The sequence below is a fragment of the Schistocerca gregaria genome, chromosome 11, assembly GCF_023897955.1.
Source record: "Schistocerca gregaria isolate iqSchGreg1 chromosome 11, iqSchGreg1.2, whole genome shotgun sequence".
Taxonomy (NCBI): domain Eukaryota; kingdom Metazoa; phylum Arthropoda; class Insecta; order Orthoptera; family Acrididae; genus Schistocerca; species Schistocerca gregaria.
Genome location: NC_064930.1, coordinates 75556024 through 75576513, shown reverse-complemented (window position 1 = coordinate 75576513; position 20490 = coordinate 75556024). Strand labels below are relative to the sequence as shown.

Genomic DNA, 20490 nt, shown 5'->3' with positions numbered 1-20490 from the left:
TGAAAAGCTCAAGGCGATTATAATTTATTTTTCCACATAGTCTCCTGCTTTGGAAATGCATTTGTCCCAGCGTACAGGCAGCTTTTTGATGCCCTCGTCATAAATAGAACTGGGTCACGTCACCAGCCAGTTGTGCAAAAAGTTTTCCACACTCTCGTCATCTTCAAATTGTCGCCCTCCTAGAGCTTCTTTGAGCGGTCCGAATAAATGGAAATCGCAAAAATGATAAGCCCGAGCTGTAAGGAGGATGATCGAGTCTAGTCCAGTACATTTCCTGTACCTCTCAGACAGAGCTGGAGTATAGGGTCGCACACTGTCGTGGAGGAGGATGACCTGTCGAATCGATCGGTCTTGTCTTGCGGCGATATGCAACTCTCGCCTTCTTTGACAGTTCGCTGTAGTAAGCGGCAACGATTGTGCATCACTCGTGCAAAAAAATCAATCAGCAAAATGGCTCGCTGATAGAAAAAAACGGTTGAAAGAACCTTGCCAGCTGACAGTCGAATATTTGCTTTCACTAGTGCTGCCTCCCCTTTCCTCCACCACTCCTTACTGGTTTGTTTTTTATTCTGGAGTGTAGTGGTGAACCCACGTTTCATTGCAGGTGACGATTCGACTCAAAAATGTGTCACCTTCTTCTGCAAAACCTTGCTGTACGCCTCCGACAGACCTCCAAACATCTCAACTTCAGATTTTCAGTCAAACGTTTAGGGACCCATCTGGAACACACTTTACGGAAATGTAGGTCATTTGTGCCGATTGCTTGATAGCTCCCATACCCGATTCTGACTTTTTGTGCTATTTCTGATACTCCCCTCCGTCGATCGTCGTCAATAATGTCTTTAACCGCACAAATGTTTTTGTCTTTAATGGAGGTCCGAGGATGGCGACCGTGTTGCTGATTTTCCACACGTTCTTGTCCTTCCTCGAACTTTTTATGCCAGCCAAATACACGCATCCTCGGTAATGTTTTATCACTGAACAGTGCAGTCAAGCTCTGGCAAATCGCCACCACTGCAACTCCTTCACGGGCAAGAAATTTGATAATTATGCATTGCGCAATGGAGGGGTGCACCCGTTGGTCAGGCATCATGGGAATTACTGACGAGACGGCGGGAAATATCTAACAGCACACTCTCCTCACTTCTAACAGTCCCGCCTAAGCATAGCAGAAGTGCGGGTCCAGCCCTACCAACTGTTGATGTTCAGAAACAAAAATCCTCTTTATATTTGATATCCCCCTCGTATGTATGTACTTATGTTTGTTTGTTTTTTCCCACCACTAAAAAGAGAGGAGTGATGTGCTTTCATTCACAAAGCACACAATGCCAGAGAGCATGCGTCTATACAGTTCAAAGGTGTTATAGACTATCTGGGACCTCCACCTGGTGCGCTCTGGTGAGCCGCCAAATAAACAGCATTGTTTATACCAGGGGTCTCCAAACTACGGCCCACGGGCCGAAACCGGCCCGTGTAGGCTGGCCAGTCATCCACGGTATCCGGCCCGCCAAATTTTGGAGGTGGTACCTATACTGGCAACAATTGAGTTTCGAGGCCTATCGTGACCAATACACCGCAACACTGTCGGAGCTCTATCTTTACAAAGTGGAAGCTCATTGTTAAACTTGTGGCTATCCACAATAAACAGACAGACCATTCTCCATGCGATAGTGGATGGGGGGGGGGGGGGGGGGGGGGGGAGAGGAGGCGGGGGGGGACACAGCTAACATTTTAAGTAAAAAATTTCTTTGGATTTTATTCTACTCACAAGTCTGGTGCAAGTCTTTCAAATGGACGCCACTTCGGCAACTAGCCTTAGTAATCAATCACTATGGAAGATGCTTCTTAAGCAAGGTTTCACTTTCTTTCGATTACGTTGTAAAATACATACAGAACATGTAGTGACATACTTTTTTGGTTGGTGAAATTCGCCAGAATAAAATACGTCAGAATTTTGGTCAGGTAAGCCCACCAATCAAAATTATGTAATTAAATAAAAATCTTTGTTCGTTTCACTGCTAGCTATTCCCAAAACCTTAGATTTTTGTGATTTCATCTTTCCTTTAGCCTTACATCACAGCGATCATGGTGTACTAGCGTGCTTTAATCTCACTAGGTAGATCTCGGCCCTTACGACTTCGTGGAGGAGTCAATGTGGACTGCGGACTAAGAAGTTTGAAGACCCCTGGTTTATACAACTGCAAACAAGCACTCTGCCTATTCTTTTGCTGTATTATTTTTGTCCAGTCAATGTGGTCAGTACGATGCACAACCTGTACCCTATGTGTTGCTCTATAAAGTACTATGTTCAATACAACATGTTTGTTCTTGCTATAACAAAAACGGTGCATGCATTCATTTTACATACCACAAACACTGTCATTTCCATCCTCATAGATAAGATTAACATTTACAGGAAGGATAAAAATTTCAAGCAGTTCAGATAATCCTCCTAGAGAGAGAGAGAGAGAGAGAGAGACAGAGAGAGAGAGAGAGAGAGAGAGAACATCCAGAGTGAATAATGAAATTTGTTTTAGTCTCCAGTGAGTGTGTTAAAGTCACCAGTAAAAGTAAAGTAACTAATTTCTTGCCTACACAGGATGTTACAAAAAGGTCCAGCCAAACTTTCAGGAAACATTTCTCACACACAAGGAAAGAAAATATGTTATGTGGAGATATGTCCGGAAACGCTTACTTTGCATATTAGAGCTCATTTTATTACTTCTCTTCAAATCACATTAATCGTGGAATGGAAGCACACAGCAACAGAACGTACCAGCGTGACTTCAAACACTTTGTTACAGGAAATGTTCAAAATGTCCTCCGTTAGCGAGGATACGTACATCCACCCTCCGTTGCACGGAATCCCTGATGCAGACCTGAAGAATGGCGTATTTTATCACAGCCGTCCACAACACGAGCATGAAGACTCTCTACATTTGGTACCGGGGTTGCATAGACAAGAGCTTTCAAACGCCCCCATAAATGAAAGTCGAGAGGGTTGAGGTCAGGAGAGCATGGAGGCCACGGAATTTGTCCGCCTCTACCTATCCGTCAGTCACCGAATCTGTTGTCGAGAAGCGTACGAACACTTCAACTGAAATGTGCAGGAGCTCCATCGTGCACGAACCACATGTGTCGTACTTGTAAAGGCACATCTTCTAGCAGCACAGGTAGAGTATCCCGTATGAAATCAGGGTAACATGCTCCACTGAGCGTAGGTGGAAGAACATGGGGTCCAATCGAGACATCACCGACAATGGCTGCCCAAACGTTCACAGAAAATCTGTGTTGATGACGTGATTGCACAATTGCATGCGGATTCTCGTCAGCCCACACGTGTCGATTGTGAAAATTTACAATTTGATCACGTCGGAATGAAGCCTCACCTGTAAAGAGAACATTTGCACTGAAATGAGGATTGACACATTGTCAGATGAAACATTCGCAGAAGTGTACCAGTGGAGGCCAATCAGCTGCTGATAGTGCCTGCACACGCTGTACACGGTACGGAAACAACTGGTTCTCCCGTAGCACTCTCCATACAGTGACGTGGTCAACGTTACCTTGTACAGCAGCAACTTCTCTGAGCCTAACATTAGGGTTATCACAAACTGCACGAAGAATTGCCTCGTCCATTGCAGGTGTCCTCGTCGTTCTAGGTCTTCACCAGTTGCGAGTCGTAGGCTGGAATGTTCCGTGCTCTCTAAGACGCTGATTGATTGCTTCAAACGTTTTCCTGTTGGGACACCTTCGTTCTGGAAATCTGTCTCAATACAAACATACCGCGCCACGGCTACTGCCCCGAGCTAATCCGTACATCAAATGGGCATCTGCTGACTCCACATTTGTAAACATTGCACTGACTGCAAAACCACGTTCGCGATGAACACTAACCTGTTGGTGCTACGTACTGATGCGCTCAATGCTACTACTGTAGAGCAATGAGTCGCATGTCAACATTAGCTTTCTTCAATTGGGCCAACTGGCGGTGAATCGAGGAAGTACAGTACATACTGACGACACTAAAATGAGCTCTAACATGGAAAGTAGGCGTTTCCGGACACATGTCCACATAACATCTTTTCTTTATTTGTGTGTTAGCAATGTTTCCTGAAAGTTTGGCCGTACCTTTTTGTTACACCCTGTATACCACAAACACTGTCATTTTCATCCTCACAGATAGGATTAATATTTACAGGATAGATAAAGTTTCAAGCAGTTCAGATGGTCCTCCTTTCCAAAGAAAGGGCCAAGCAAAGGGGGAAAGAGAACATCCAGAGCGAATAATGAAATTTGTTTTAGTCTCCAGTGAGAGTGTTAAAGTCACCAGTAAAAGTAAAGTAACTAATTTCTTGCCTATATATTACCACAAACAGAATTCATTTTCACTGAGCAGGTATAACTAACCTTCTAGCTCCTTGTTATCTGGCGAGTGGTAGATGCGGTTCTTCTCATTGTTCTTGGCTTCGCTGTCACCCATTACACTGGCTTCCTTGTTAACGAGATCAGACTTTTCCTCCATTTCGTACTTCTTTTCATTGCACATTGTAATGATAGGCTCGCTCATCTTATTTGTGTCAGCAGGTTGGTTTGTACCAGCTTTTGTGCTACTGTCCACCTGAAAGATAAATTAATTCATTGATTCTTTATTGAAGACAGGTGACTCGTCGGTGTTGTTACTACACTAGTTAAAATTTGTATAATATTACTGTCGAGGAGTTGCTTGAAAAATTAAGCCGATTCTTGTATTGTTGACTGCATTTACTTAAACTTATGGCTTGACTTTTTTTGGGTTCATAAGCATTTTATTTCTATCTGTTATTACTTTTATGTTGTAATTTAATGTACTGACACATTCCCTGACCTTGGAGATTAGCTCCTCATTTTGCTCCTACAGAACTTAACGTGTAAATAAACAAGACACACACACACACACACACACACACACACACACACACACACACACACACACACACACACACACACACACAGGATGTTCAAAAAGTCTCTCCACAGTGCCGTACGATCATTAGACGCGCGTGCCATATGCCGCAGTGAATATTCCGTAATGAAACTCAGTGAAATACAAGTTATTAATTTATTGAATATTCATTTTTTCTTACAAATTTTCACATTAAACATTGGAGTGTACCCTCTGTTGCTGAATACACAATTTAATTCGTCTAATCATGCTTCTAAACGCAAGCTGTAACATTTCTTCTGTAACAGAAGCAGTTAAAGTGGATATTGCTGTTTTCAATTCATCGACGGATTTTGGATCCGCTTTTGCTACACCCCACAAGAAAAAGTCATGTGGTATTAGGTCAGACAATTGCGGAGGTCAAAGTCCCTCTGAAATTATGCGATCACCAAAAACATCGGCAAGCAGTGACATTGACACGCGAGCTGTATGCGCGGCTGCACCATATAACCATTCAGTATTTCACTTAACAAAAGTTCTCCTATGAATGGGTACAGAATGTCACTGCAGTATCGTTTTGCGTTTATTGTTTCATTGAAAAATATGGGACCCACAAACTGACGTCTAGAAATGCAATTTTCGCTAAACTCTCATTCAGAACATTATCTATCATGCGCAGTCTATTACTTGGTTCTTGTTGAGCATTATCAAATAAAGTAGCAGTATAAGCAACAACAAATAGCAGTCTCTTGCCATTGTTTCACTAATGAGACAATTGCTCTTTTTTTTTTTTATTGTAAGTGGCGGTAGTGTGCACAAAAGCAATCCATGACGCGAATGGTGACAGGTCGTAAACACTCATTATCAGAATGCGACAAACAATGCACGACACAGTACAATAATGCATTTTCAGCTTAGAGTGACGTAAACACCTATAACAAAGAGAACCGCACTTATCAGATCAAAGAGGCATCGATTCAAACCAGACGAAGCACGTGAAAAAGGAAGGATACCCGTACAAATACGGACGGAGCGCCCGACACATAGCAATGGCTATTTGGTAAAGCTTAACTGTTAAGCTTACGACTCGAACCAAACTACTGTTGCTGGATCTTCATCCATTCGACCTAAATTGTGTCTCATGTTACAATGGATGAACTTTGTTTCAATTTGGAGGTGCAGTCTAAAACTTTTCTCTCCCCTTCAATTTTGAGTCCCAAATTTCAGGTGCGGCTTAGATTTGGTAAAAATTTTGTTCCTTGATTTTGAGTCTCATTTTTCAGGTGCAGCTTAGATTCGAGTCAATACGGTAAACTTAATCGTTCATGTCAACAAGTAACGACACACACCAACGATACTACTGACGCTGGCTGAGATAAACAAAACAGTGGAACGTTGGGACAGTCCACTTGAAAGGAAGTAACCCAGGCAGGCGAGCAATCACACGGCACGAACTGCTAACAATGATACGGCACTGCGGAGAGACTTTTTGAACACCTCATATTTAGTAATAGTACGAGTTTAAACACAGTGATTCATAATACGTTGAGGTGAAAACACTCATGGGATACCTCCTAATGGGCAACGGCCTTGATGCAGTGGATACACCAGTTCCCATCGGATCATTGAAGTTAAGTGCTGTCGGGCGTGGCCGGCACTTGGATGGGTGACCATCTGTGCCACCATCCACTGTTGCCATTTTTTGGGGTGCACTCAGGCTCATGATGCCAACTGAGAAGCCACTCGACCGAATAGTAGTGGCTCAGGTCAACAAAAACCTTCATAATGGCCGGGAGCGCGGTGTGCTGACCACACGCCCCTCTTGTCTGCACCCTCATCTGAGGATGATGCGGCGGCGGGAAGGTACTGACGGACGACTCATGGTTCATAGACGAAGTGAGTTATATTTTTCAGTTATACCTCCTAATATTGTGTCCGACCTCCTTTTGTCCGAAATAGTGCAACAACTCGACACAGCACGGACTCAACTACCGTATTTACTCGAATCTAAGCCCCATTCGAATCTAAGCCCCATTCGAATCTAAGCCCCATTCGAATCTAAGCCCCATTCGAATCTAAGCCGCACCTGAAAAAGAGACTCTAAATCAAGGAAAAACAATTTTCCCGAATCTAAGGCGCACCTGAAGTTTGAGACTCTAAATTCAAGGCGAGAGAAAAGTTTTAGGCCGCACCTTCAAATCGAAACAAAGTTGGTCCATTATAATATGAGAGACAATTTAGGTTGAATGAATGACGATACAGCTACAGCAGCTTAGCAGTTAAGCTTTACCAGGTAGCCATTGCTATGCGTCAGACGCTCCGTCCGTATTTATACGGGCACCCTTCCTTTTTCACGTTATTCACCTGGTTTGTATTGATTGCTTATTTTTCTTTGATCTCAGAAGTGCAGTTCTCTTTGTTATAGGTGTTTACGTCACTCTAAGCTGAAAATGCATTGCTGTATTGTGCCATGCATTGTTTGTCGCTTTCTGATAATGAGTGTTTACGGCCTGTCGTCGCTCGGCGCATGGCTTGCTTTTGTGCACGCTACTGCCCCTTACAATTAAAAAAAGAAAAGTGGAATCATCTCATTAGCGAAACAATGGCAAGAGACTGCTATTTGTTGTTACTTACACTGCTGCTTTCTTTGATAATGATCAACAAGAACCAAATAATAGACTGCGTATGATAGAAGATGGTCTGAACGAGAGTTTAGTGAAAATTTCTCTCCGTTTGAAAATCTTTGCAGACGCCTCTTTTAGTACAGTACATTCTGCACCGAAATTAGAGTCATCTTAGATTTAAAAATCTAGGCAATTGCTGTGCTTCATTCTGACTGTAATATGAATATAAACATTACATGATATGTCTACTCTTCCGCGTTTGCTGTTGTCTCACTTTAGTTTCATAGTTTATTAGGCAGACAGGATTTAAATGAGATCGCTGCAAACATGAAAGAATACATGACAAAACGTTTATATTCATATTATTCTTATGGTGAAGAGAATACCGCATGTGATTCACAATTCATAAAAGTTCCTATTAGCAACCATCTCTTCTCACATGTAGGAAAAAAATTCAGAACATAGAGTTTCCCATACTCACAAACATACCAAACAGTCTTGCCAATTGGATTTTCATAGTACATTGAAACACTGCTACATTCGAAGGTGAACAATATGAAATTTGTATTTCCTTTGTTGGATAATGTATGAAAACGCAGTGGTCCAAACTCGGGGCGGAGAAAAAAGCTCGTCTTCCACCTTTTCTTTTTAATTTATTTACTGACGCAGAGGTTTTGGCGCCAGTATTTATCTTTGTGCCTGCAAAGCATGCCTGTGTAGCGCTACATATATTCGATGGCAGAAGTTAGTTGTGGTGGCACCTACAACATTTTTCAGAACTTCCACTTACTTTGCAATCAATTCTAAGTCGCACGTGGTTTTTTTTTTTTTTTATTACAAAAACTGGAAAAAAAGTGAGGCTTAGATTCGAGTAAATATGGTAGTCGCTGGAGGTTCCCAGCAGAACTACTGAGCTATGCGCCTCTATAGCTGTTCATAACTGCAAAAGTGTTGACAGTGCAGGATTCTGTGCACAAACTGATCTCTCGGTTATGTCCCGTAAATGTTCAACGGGATTCGTGTTTGGCAATCTGGGTGTCCAGATTGTTCAATCAAACTGTGCAGAGTGTTCCACAAATCAATGGTGAACAATAGTGGCCCAGCGACGTGACGCACTGTCGTCAATGAAAATTCCATTGTTGTTTGGGAATGTGAAGTCCACGAATGGCTGCATATGGTCTATAATTAGCTGAACATCACCATTTCCAGTCAGTGACGGTTCAGCTGGACCAGAGAACACAGTCCATTCCCTGTGAACACAGCCCACACCATTACGGAGCCACCGCCAGCTTGTTGACGACCTGGGCCCGTGCCTTCATGCGGTCTGCACCACACACAAACCCTACCAGCTCTTACCAAATAAAATCGGGACTCGTCTGATAGGGCCACAGTTTTACAGTCACCTATGGTGCAACCGATACAGTTACAAGCCAAAGAGAGATGCAGTGTCATATTCTTAGCAAAGAAACTAACGTTAGTCGCCTGCTGCCATAGCATATTAACACCAAATCTTGCTGCACTGTCCTAATGGATATGTTTGTCACACATTCCACATTAATTTCGGCAGTTATTTCATGCAGTGATGTAGTGTTGCTTGTCTGTTAGTACAGACCCAACTCTTCTCAATCATTACGTGAGGGCTTCCAGCCACTGCGTCATCAGTGATGAGAAGTAACGTCTAAACTTAGTATTCTCGGCACACTCTTGACACTGTGGATCTCTGACTATTGTTTTTCCTAACATTTTCTTAATTGGAATGTCTTTTGCATCCAGCTCCAACTGCTATTCCGTATTCAAGGTCTGTTAATTCCTGTTGTGCAGCCATAATCATGTCTGAAACCTTTTCACACAAATCAGCTCAGTGCAGATCCCAGCTCTGCCAATGCACTGCACTTTTGTACCTCGTGTACACAATACTACCGCCTCCTGCATATGTGCTTATTGCTATTCCACAATTTGTCACCTCAGTGTAAACAATCCACACCACCATGAAAATTTTATGTAAAATTAATGGGATAGCGATACAACAAAAGCGAGAGAGAGGAGAGGAGAGGAGAGGAGAGAGTGTCTTTTTGAGGGGTGGAGGGCAAGGGAGTTTATAAATTGTTGAGGCAGACCAAGACTGGACAACAGGTTGGTTGGTTGGTTGGTTTGGGTTATAAAGGGTGGTGGTTGTTGGGATGTTTAAGGGGGCCTAAACAGCTAAGGTCATCAGTCCCCCATTCCAGAAAACAGGCGAGACGAAAAGTTACAGAGCGGGTAAAACCCCAAGGGGGGAGGAGACGCCCCTCCCCTCAGTCACTGAAAGAATACCAATGTAGCAGCGAACACTAGAGACAAGAAGAGTACAGACGAACACCGGACAGAAAGAAACGGAAGAAAAGAAGAGGGCCGGAGACTGGTTGACTGACCATGAGAACAAAAAAAGGGAAAGAGTCAACCATCCGAATACACACTAAAATCTGCAACCAATGAGAGACTCGAGGATAAGAGACATAGAAAGGGAAAGGGGCAGGACCCCCCTAAATGGAACCATAAAAAGGACTACCACGGATAAAATTTAAAACATCATCAGCCACGGAGGCATCATCGCATAAAACCAAAGGCAACGTGCCCGGGAGATTAAAAGACTGCCGGAGGGTGCGCAGTTGGGGACACTCCAACAAAATGTGGGCGACCGTCAGCCGGGACCCACACCGACACAGGGGGGGATCCTCCTGATGCAAAAAATGTCCGTGCGTCAGGTAGGTATGGCCGATGCGGAGCCGACACAGGATGACAGAGTCCCTGCGAGAAGCCCGCAGGGAGGACCGCCACACATCGGTCGTCTCCTTAACAGCCCGCAGTTTATTCGGCGAAGTCAGGCTACGCCACTCGTCGTGCCACATCCCAAGCACCTTACGGCGCAACACCAGCTGCAGATCACGAGCCGGGAGGCCGATCTCCAAAGTGGGGGCGTCGATCGCCCCTTTGGCCAGCCTGTCGACACGTACGTTCCCCGGGATGCCAACGTGACCTGGTGTCCAAACAAAGACCACCGAACGACCAGAGCGGGTAATGGCAAAAACAGTCTCCTGAATAAAGGATACCAGAGGAGAAGAGGTATAGGAGCGGTTGATAGCCTGGAGGCTGCTCAGGGAGTCACTGCAGATGACGATGGACGTACCTGAGCAGGAACGCATATGCTCAAGAGTGCGCAATACGGCCACCAGCTCTGCAGTAAAAATACTGCAGCCAGCCGGCAAGGAGCGCTGTTCAACATGGGCAGCGTGAGCAAAAGCGTAGGCAGTACGACCATCTACCAGGGAACCATCAGTGTAGACAGGCTCACAGCCTGAAAATGAGGAGCACAAGAAAACGGCGATGGAGGGCCACAGGCGGAACCGAGTCCTCGGGTTCCCGTGCCAAGTCCAGGCAGACGGACGGCCGGGGCATACACGAGGGAGGCGTGGGTGCACGGACCCGGAAGGGTGGCAGAAGAGGGAAAGACCCCAGTTCCGACAGCAGGGACTGGACGCGGACAGCAATGGAAAGCCCAGACCTAGGTCGCCAGTCGGGCAGAGGGAGAACCCTGGCAGGGAAAAGCAGGCGATGATTGGGATGGCCCGGTGAACAATGCACGTGGACAGCATAGTCGGCGAGCAGTCGGTGGCGGCGAATCCGCAGCGGGGGAACCCTGGCCTCCACCAGTAGACTATCCACGGGGCTCGTACGGAAAGCGCCAAAGCGCCAGTTGCAAGCCGAACCCCACAGTGGTGTATGGGGTCCAACAACGTCAACACTGAGGGCGATGCAGACCCATAGGCCAGGCTCCGATAATCAAGCCTGGACTGCACAAGGGCTCTGTACAATCGCAACAGCGTGCAGCGATCTGCACCCCAAGACGCGTGGCTCAGGCAGCGGAGGGCTTTGAGGTGCCGCCAGCACTTTTGCTTCAGCTGAGTAATATCAAACTACAGGGTCATCAGTCCCTTTTTCCTGACATAAGCAAGGCTCAAGGTACAAAAACGCCCAAAGTACATTTGAAAAATAAAAGGGGGAAAGGAATGGAGAACCACACCTGAAAAGAAAATGAATGGAATGAACAAAAAATGGGGAAAACATACACCACAAGGACAAGCAGAGGAAGGTATTAAAACCAATAGCCAGTATTTCCAAACTGTGGACCTGTGATACTACAGCTCATAATCCAACCCGTCTCAAACAAATTTTCTATAAACGTTGAACATACTGATTTAGCAAAATGTAGTGTTTTACACTGATAGATCATTTGATCAAAATTTTTAATCATTTGTTTCTATGCCTACTTGATCTTTGTTACACACACGGCCATTTTTATTTTTTTATTTTTTGCAGAATGTTTCCATACCTGGAAGACAAAGGGAGAAGTCCAGTTTCCACAGTCTTGAATTCAGACAAAATTTGTAAGCACAGAGACTTCTTCATATGTGAAAGAAGATATGCAATCTTGCTCCAGCCAAGAGCTAATTCAGGTATGGTTGCAGGTGATGTCTTTTTAACACTGACTCACTTTCATGTTATTTACTAGATTATAAGACAAGGTTTTTTTTTCGCAAATTCATCATTCGAAAAGAATGAGGTCGTTTTACTTTCGCATATTAAACAATTGCTGCTGAGGTCAATGTTTTATGTTGTTTAATGGATTGATACAGGGGTTGTCTTACATTTACAGATGAAGCTTGGGCTATTGAAGAATTCTGTAGGGGCAGTAAGGCAAATGATACTCACGCTCAAAAGGTTCGAGATTTCTTGATCCACTGAGGCACTCAATACAATAGTAACCTCATTCGATCGATCGGATGACATTTTACTCGCACGGTCCTCGAGTGTGGAATATGTGAGAAACTGTGGACTACCACAATGACAATCTATTGATCTGCTTAACACCAGACACAAGAGGACATAAAACGTAATGCTACCATCTTGCAAGCTCTTAACGTTCTCATAGATGTATGGATACTATAAAAAAGATTACTTGATTCTGAACGCGAGTCAATATTTTATTTGATTATGACATTTGTTCATTAACAAATCCCATACTCAAATAAAATATTGACTCACATTCAGAATCAAGTAATAACTGATGACATAAGGTGCAAGTGCCAGTTTGAGATGAAGAGGGAGCCACAAGAGAGGAATTCGCGACTTACCACATTGAACTGGTGAGAAGAATGATGACCGAAAAAAATAAATGGGAACAAAATAGTGTAAATGGTCATCAAAAAATACATACCCTCTCCATTGGCAGAATACACACTCTTCTCTGACCCCCAAGCATACTGACTGCTTTGTAACAAAACAGCTTTCAGATCCTGTGCACCGAACTCCACCTCCTACAAGATCAGCCAATGTGTGGCTGTAATTTATACGTCTGCTACCGACAGTTGTTAAATTGCAATGAATACTTCAGGTCTTCCCCTGCTCAGATGCCAGGCAGACAGTACCCACCCCATAACCAGCTGCCAATCCATTTGACAGAGCAGTGTTCGAACAGCAGCAGCAGTGTCAACTGCTCCGACTGTTGAGCCTAGTACCTCGATATCACACGGTGGCAAACGAGCCGACAAATCTGTGTGTGGCAGGATGAAACTGGCCACCCGACTACACCTATGTGACTGTATCCTATTCTGGTCGAGATATTTACTTCTAAATGTTTGGGATGAGGCAAGACGTGTCCCTGAAGAGATCATCACAAATAGTGAGTGTTCTATCAGAAAGTACACAGGCCTGTACTCACACCTAATGCAAATACGAAACACCGACACGACGCACTTCGAAGAGAAGAGTACATGTTTACACTGACGGCCTGCCAACTACGCTACACAGCTGATACTGACCTCCCACACTACAGCCTCCTCGTCAGTTCTGGGACGCGAGATCAAATTTGTGACACAACACTCACTCATTCATTCACATCTTTTGTCCCACAAATTGCATTATCGAGGGGAACCTTCTGGCCTGCAGAACGAGTCAGATTGCAAATTAGCAGCCACTGCTAGCAACTTCTGTTGAACATACTGACAACAAATCACAACTAGCTGTAATCTATTCATACTGGTAATCATAGGAATTACTTCCAGAGTTCTCTCTGTGTGTACATCATGAGGAAAAAAAGCTATTTTGACAGAAACCACTGCTTCTCCTTCATTATTCGCTTGCTGTTTCAACTAATAATTTAACAAAACATTTATGTAAATTTATGCAGACCGTATTAGCTCTCTACGTACTGGAAAAGTTGGGATCTATCAAATACTGGCTAATTCATGCAATAAAATTAAACCCGTAGGGTCAGTTTTGAGGGAAATGTCTGGTCAACAGCACAATGTCAACAATATAACGTCAGATTGTAGTAAAAATATTTCTGTTACTGATAAATCAGATATATGTACAGTATTTAACAATCATTTTCTGAGCATTCCTGGTGAATTAAATAAAATTTAGTTTCTACAGGGAATCATATAGCTTCCTTGGCAAATGCCTTTCTGAGATTGATGTCTGAAATACTCCTCTGTGATACAGACAAGGGGGAGATTTAGCCATATTTGTAATTTTTCCTTTACAAATGATCAGTTTCCTGAACAATTAAAGTACTCAGTAGTAAAGCCACTTTATAAAAAGGGAGAAAGGGATAATGCAGACAATTTCAGAGTTATTTCTATGCCATCAGTGTTTGCTAAAGTTATTGAACAGGCCATGTACATAAGGGTAATTGATCGTTTTATATCGCACGATTTGCTAGCAAATATGCAATTTGGCTTTAGAAGTCATTTAACAGCTGTAAATGCTATATTCTCTTTCCTCTGTGAGGTACTGGATGGGTTAAACAAAAGGTTTCGAATGCTAGGCGTATTTTATGATTTAACTAAGGTGTGTGTTTGTGTTTATCACAAAATATTGCTCCAGAAGCTGGACCATTACGGAATATGAAGAGTAGCTCACAATTGGTTCACCTTTCACTTTAGCAACAGACAGCAAAAGGTTGTTATTCACAATGTTGAGAATGGCTGTGATGTGGGGTCTGTTATTTATATAAAATATGTGCCCTCTAGTATTATGGGTAACTCTAAAATATTTCTGTTTGCTGATGACACTCACTTGGTAGTAAAGTGAGGTGTGCAACATTGATTCATGAAATAAGTTCATGACTTGTAGAAAATAAACTAACATTAAATCACAGTAAGACTCAGTTTTTATAGTTTCTAACACACAATTCAACAAAACCTGGCATTTTAATTTCACAGAATGGGTATACGATTAGTGAAACTGAACAGTTCAAATTTCTAGGTATTCAGATAGGTGGTGAACTGCCGTGGAAAGCCCACGTTCAGGATCTTGTTCAAAGACTTAATGCTGCCATTTTTCCAATTCGAACGGTATCTGAGGTAAGCGATCGTTCGACACAAAAATTAGTCTACTTTGCTTATTTTCATTCACTTACATCGTATGGCATTAATATTTTGGGGCAACTCTTCCCATTCTAAATGGATATTTTTGCCTCGCAAATGGGCAATAAGTGGTGTAAGTTCACGGAACCTCTTGTCGACCCCTGTTCACAAGTCTGGGTTTTTGAAATTGACCCCTCAATATATATATTCCTCACTGTGATTTCTTGTTAACAATATTACCTTACTCAGAAGAATAAGCAACTTTCCTCAATTAATACTCAGCAGAAATCAAACCTGCATTTGGATCGGACTTCCGTAACAATCGTGCAGTATACTGCTGAATCCATTCTCAATAAGCTACCACTCGAATTCAAAAATCTTAGCAGTGATCCAAGCACTTTCAAATCAAAATTGAAGAGCTTCCTCATGCATCACTACTTCTATTCTGTTGAGGAGTTCCTTGAAAAATTAAGCTGATTCTTGTTGTACTGTTGATTGTATTTACTTAAACTTATGGACTGACTTTTTTCGGGTTCATTAACATTTCATTTTTATCTGTTATTACTTTTAGGTTGTAATTTCGTGTGCTAACACGTTCCATGACCTCGGAGATTTGCTCCTCAATCTGGTCCTACAGAACATGACACGTAAATAAATAAATAAATACATAAATATATCTAAGAACAAAGATGATGTAACTAACCAAACGAAAGTGCTGGCATGTTGAGACACACACAAACAAACACAAACATACACACACAATTCAAGCTTTCGCAACCCATGGCTGCTTCATCAGGAAAGAGGGAAGGAGAGGGAAAGACGAAAGGATCTGGGTTTTAAGGAAGAGGGTAAGGAATCAATCCAATACCGGGAGCTGAAAGACTTACCTTAGGAGGAAAAAAGGACAGGTATACACTCGTGCAAACACACACATATCCATCCGCACGTACACAGACACAAGCAGACAAGACGTAAATAAATAAATAAATAAATTCAGGCTTTTTAGCATTTATAACTTTCAACTTACAATTTAGGTGACGAGAACCATGTGCCTAAAGCAAACCATCATTGAAGAAATCAGTGAGATGGCTTTTTGTGAGTGTTCATATACGCAACGTGGACCTACAGCACAGATAAACCTGAACACCATAAGATCGACAGATGTCAGAAACACAAATAAATGCTACAATCTCACACTCGACAACAATTCACTTTAGACCTTTACAGTTCCAGTCCCTAAATTATAAATAATACATCAAATGAAAGAGCAACTCAAATAGTTTTTCCTATAAGTGTTCAACGTGAACACAATCCCTCAAACAGCAAACGTCGAGTCGACAGGAGAGTCCTTCCCAGACTTCCATCAGTGTGTGTGTGGAGCAACTGTTGCAACAACTGCTTCAGTCGTGTATCTTAAGTGAGGTGGATCAGCTGGTATTGGATGCACATACACCCGATCCTTTCTGAGATCCCAAAGTAAAAAGTCAGTGGATTCAGATCAGGTGAATGTGGAGGCTGTGCGAAACGAGTTCTACCGTATGACTACTTGCGACCAATCCGGCAGTCCGGTACAACACTGCGTACTGTGTTGTGCCGGTGGGATGGCTCACCAGCTTGCTCCCAAACTAAGTTCTGTGGTTAATGTCCTTCCAGTTGAGTAAAGAGCCATAGCCATAGTGCATCAAGATAGGAAAGACCACTTACAACTGCTTCAATAAAAAAAGAAAGGCCCATAACTTTCTGTTGGGGAATGGCACCAAAACATCCAATTCAGGCAAGTCTCAGTGCAGCTGGAACATCTTGAGGGAATTTGCTGACCTTCAAACGTGCACATTATGTTTATTCACATTTCTACTTCTATTTTTTAACACCTGCAAACGAAACTTATTGAGCTGCTCTTTCACTTGATGTATTATTCATAATTGTAAGTTGAATGCAGTAACTGCTACAGAGCCTTCAAATACTCATTCTGAAACATCAAGTATATTGACGGTTTGACTATGTTGCTGAGTTTGTGAGGGCCCCATAACTCTTTCCTGCTGTGAGCTGGGTACGTAATTCCCAAGGTGGTGTACATGCTATGTGATCAAAAGTATCCGCACACCCCCAAAAACATATGTTTTTCATATTTGGTGTATTGTGCTGTCACCTACTGTCACGTACTCCGCATCAGCATCCTCAGTAGTCAAAGGACATTGTGAGAGCAGAATGGGGCGCTCCGCGGAACTCACGGTCTTCGAACGTGGTCAGGCGATTGGCTGTCATACGCCTGTACCCATGATTTCCACACTCCTAAACATCCCTAGGTCGACTGTTTCCGATGTGATACAGAAGTGGAAATGTAAAGAGACACATACAGCATAAAAGCTTACAGACCGACCTAGTCTGTTGACTGACAGAGACCGCAGACAGTTGAAGAGGGTCGTAATGTGTAATAGGCCGATACCTATCCAGGCCATCAGACAGGAATTCCAATCATCACCAGGATCCACTACAAGTACTATGACAGTTAGGTGAAAGATGAGAAAACTTTGATTTCACAGTCAAGCGGCTGCTCATAAGCCACACATCATGCCGGCTGGACAACTGAACAGTGGAAAAACATTGTGTGGAATGACGAATCACGGTACACAATGTGGCGATCTGATGGCAGGGTGTGGATATGGCGAATGCCCGGTGAACATTATCTGCCACCATGTGTAGTGCCAACAGTAAAATCCCGAGGCAGTGGCGTTATGAAGTGGTCGTGTTGTGTGTGGCTGTATCACAGCACACGACTACATTGGTGTTTTAAGCACCTTATTGCTTTCAATTCTTGAAGAGCTATTTGGGGATGGCGATTGCATCTATCAACACAATCAAGCACCTCCCCTCAGTGCAGCTCTCCGTGAAGAATGGGCTGCCATTCCCCAAGAAACCTTCTCTAGCACCTCACTGAACGTACGCCTGCGAGAGTGGAAGCTGTCATCGACACTACGGGTGGGACGACACCGTATTGAATTCCAGCATTATTGATGGAGGGCAGGACAAACTTGTAAGTCATTTTTAGCCAGGTGTCTGGAACTTTTGATCACATAGTGTATGTGCACTACTTGGATTTTCCTGCACTTCTGTGGGCACACACATGCTGACCTCTCACTACTGCAAACGAGTTATTCACATATCTTATCAAACAAAAAAGTTTCACATATTTATCACACTACATATGTGCCCCACTGTGTTCTATCATTTGCAGAAAACCTCATTTCACTACTTCGAATCTCGACAACTGTTATAACCGTACAATTTACAGTGCAGGGGAGCAAATGGGCACATCATCCGCAACATTCGGATACAAAACCCAATAACTTAAGAATAAAATCAGGTATTTTTCTGCTCTCGATTTTAAATAAAATTTTGATCTATTGTCTGCACTGAATTTACTGAAACATATAAGCTAAAATTAACCATATGCGAAGTTCACACAATGTTGTTTCTACCTCTGCAAACACTAAAACTTCATGAAAATTTTTAATCAATTTCGAGCAGCGTACGAAGTTGAAGGATTGTGAAAAGAAATCAATACTTTATCAAGTGCATATATCAATCTGTAAGATGTGTAAAAATCAACTTTTTTCACGTAATAGGTTCGAAAAACCGGACTATCATTTCATATCTGGCACACCACCTATTCTCAGCACGAGAACCCGATTTTGGCGAACACTACAGGCGTAGCAAAGGCTGACTCAATCCAGACTGCAAAGAGCTTGTCTGTAGCATCAAAAGGGTCAACAGGAGTTGGTATAAGAAAACATGTAGATACAACGTGCAAGTGTTTTGGTGCAGACCGTAGTAGGGAAGGAGAAACAAGACCTGCTGCAGTGCGACTTTTAGCCAGCAGCAGATCCAAACCACGATGCAGCCGACGGCAGCCGACGCCGCACCGACTCGGCTAGGGGCAGTCCAGCAGCAGCCACTACCTGTCTGCGGTCCAACGGCTTGACACGAGGGCAATCTTACGACGTCAGCAGCAAATTGTAAGGACATTCGATAAATTTTATGATATACCACCACGAAAAAACATTCATTATCTCAGATGCTTACAACAGAGTCATAAATTTGCATTTTCCAGCATATTTTATTACATTCCTGTCAAGCCTGACTGTTAAAAGTAGGTGTCTGTATTTTCTTGAAGCCCCTTGGACGGTTTTATTCCCAGTTTTCCGAGTCCAGTGAACCCAAATGGGGGGGGAGATAAGTTAATCTGGGAAGTATCCGCAGCAATTTCCGAGATAATACGGTCACTGAAGTCATCTAAACTACTCGATTCCACTATAATTTTGTCATGTCTAAAGCAACATTGAAACTAAACATTTGCATCTTGAGAATAGCAAATCTACGTGGATTACGTGGACTTATAAAAAAACTATACAATAGATAAACAAATTTTTTTCTTAACACAAGGGGCATTGCAACATCCACAAGATAAATTTTTCGCTACAGTGCGACGAGAGGAAATTATGCCTCTAACAATTATAAACATTATCTATTCGACGTATAAAAAAAAAACAGTGAAACTTATAAATATTATTTATATAATATTCTATGATGTAATTAGACATATCGATGGGTATCATACAAAGACAATGATAATTGTAAATTCCTTTTATGATCTGTGATTGTCTTCCTTTATTTTTACCTTTTGTAGGTTCAGCACACAAGACACATATCAAACTGAGGTCTGTTAAGAAATAGTAATTATTTGTTAATTATTACTTGAAAATATAGTTCATCATTATTATAACCCCCCCTCCCGAACCATGGATCTTGACGTTGGTGGGGAGGCTTGCGTGCCTCACCGATACAGATAGCCGTACAATAGGTAAGAGGCCAGACAAACGTGCGGTTCCTGAAGAGGGGCAGCAGCCTCTTCAGTAGTTGCAAGGGCAACAGTCTGGGTGATTGACTGATCTGGCCTTATAATAATAACCAAAACGGCCTTGCTGTGCTGGTACTGCGAATAGCTGAAAGCAAGGGGAAACTACGGCCGTAATTTTTCCCGAGGGCATGCAGCTTTACTGCATGAGTAAATGATGATGGCGTCCTCTTGAGTAAAATATTCCGGAGGTAAAATAGTCCCCCATTCGGATCTCCGGGCGGGGACTACTCAAGAGGATGCCGTTATCAGGAGAAAGAAAACTGTCATTCTACGGATCGGAGCGTCCAATGTCAGATCCCTTAATCGGGCAGGTAGGTTAGAAAATTTAAAAAGGGAAATGGATAGGTTAAAGTTAGATATAGTGCGAATTTGTGAAGTTCGGTGGCAGGAAGAACAAGACTTCTGGTCAGGTGACTACAGGGTTATAAACACAAAATCAAATAGGGGTAATGCAGGAGTAGGTTTAATAATGAATCGGAAAATAGGAATGCGGGGAAGCTACTACAAACAGCATAGTGAATGCATTACTGTGGCCAAGATAGATACGAAGCACACACCTACTACAGTAGTAGAAGTTTATATGCCAACTAGATCTGCAGATGACGAAGAAATTGAAGA

General features: G+C 42.9%; 1 protein-coding gene across 1 annotated transcript in view; it reads right to left on the bottom strand.

Moving 5' to 3' along the window:
• Positions 1 to 20490, bottom strand: part of LOC126295344 (pleckstrin homology domain-containing family M member 2) — a 260206-nt gene that overhangs the window by 188755 nt on the left and 50961 nt on the right. The window contains exon 6 of the mRNA XM_049987814.1: positions 4411 to 4621. Within this exon, the coding sequence (XP_049843771.1) occupies positions 4411 to 4621 (211 nt within the window). The remainder of the gene's footprint in view (positions 1 to 4410; positions 4622 to 20490) is intronic.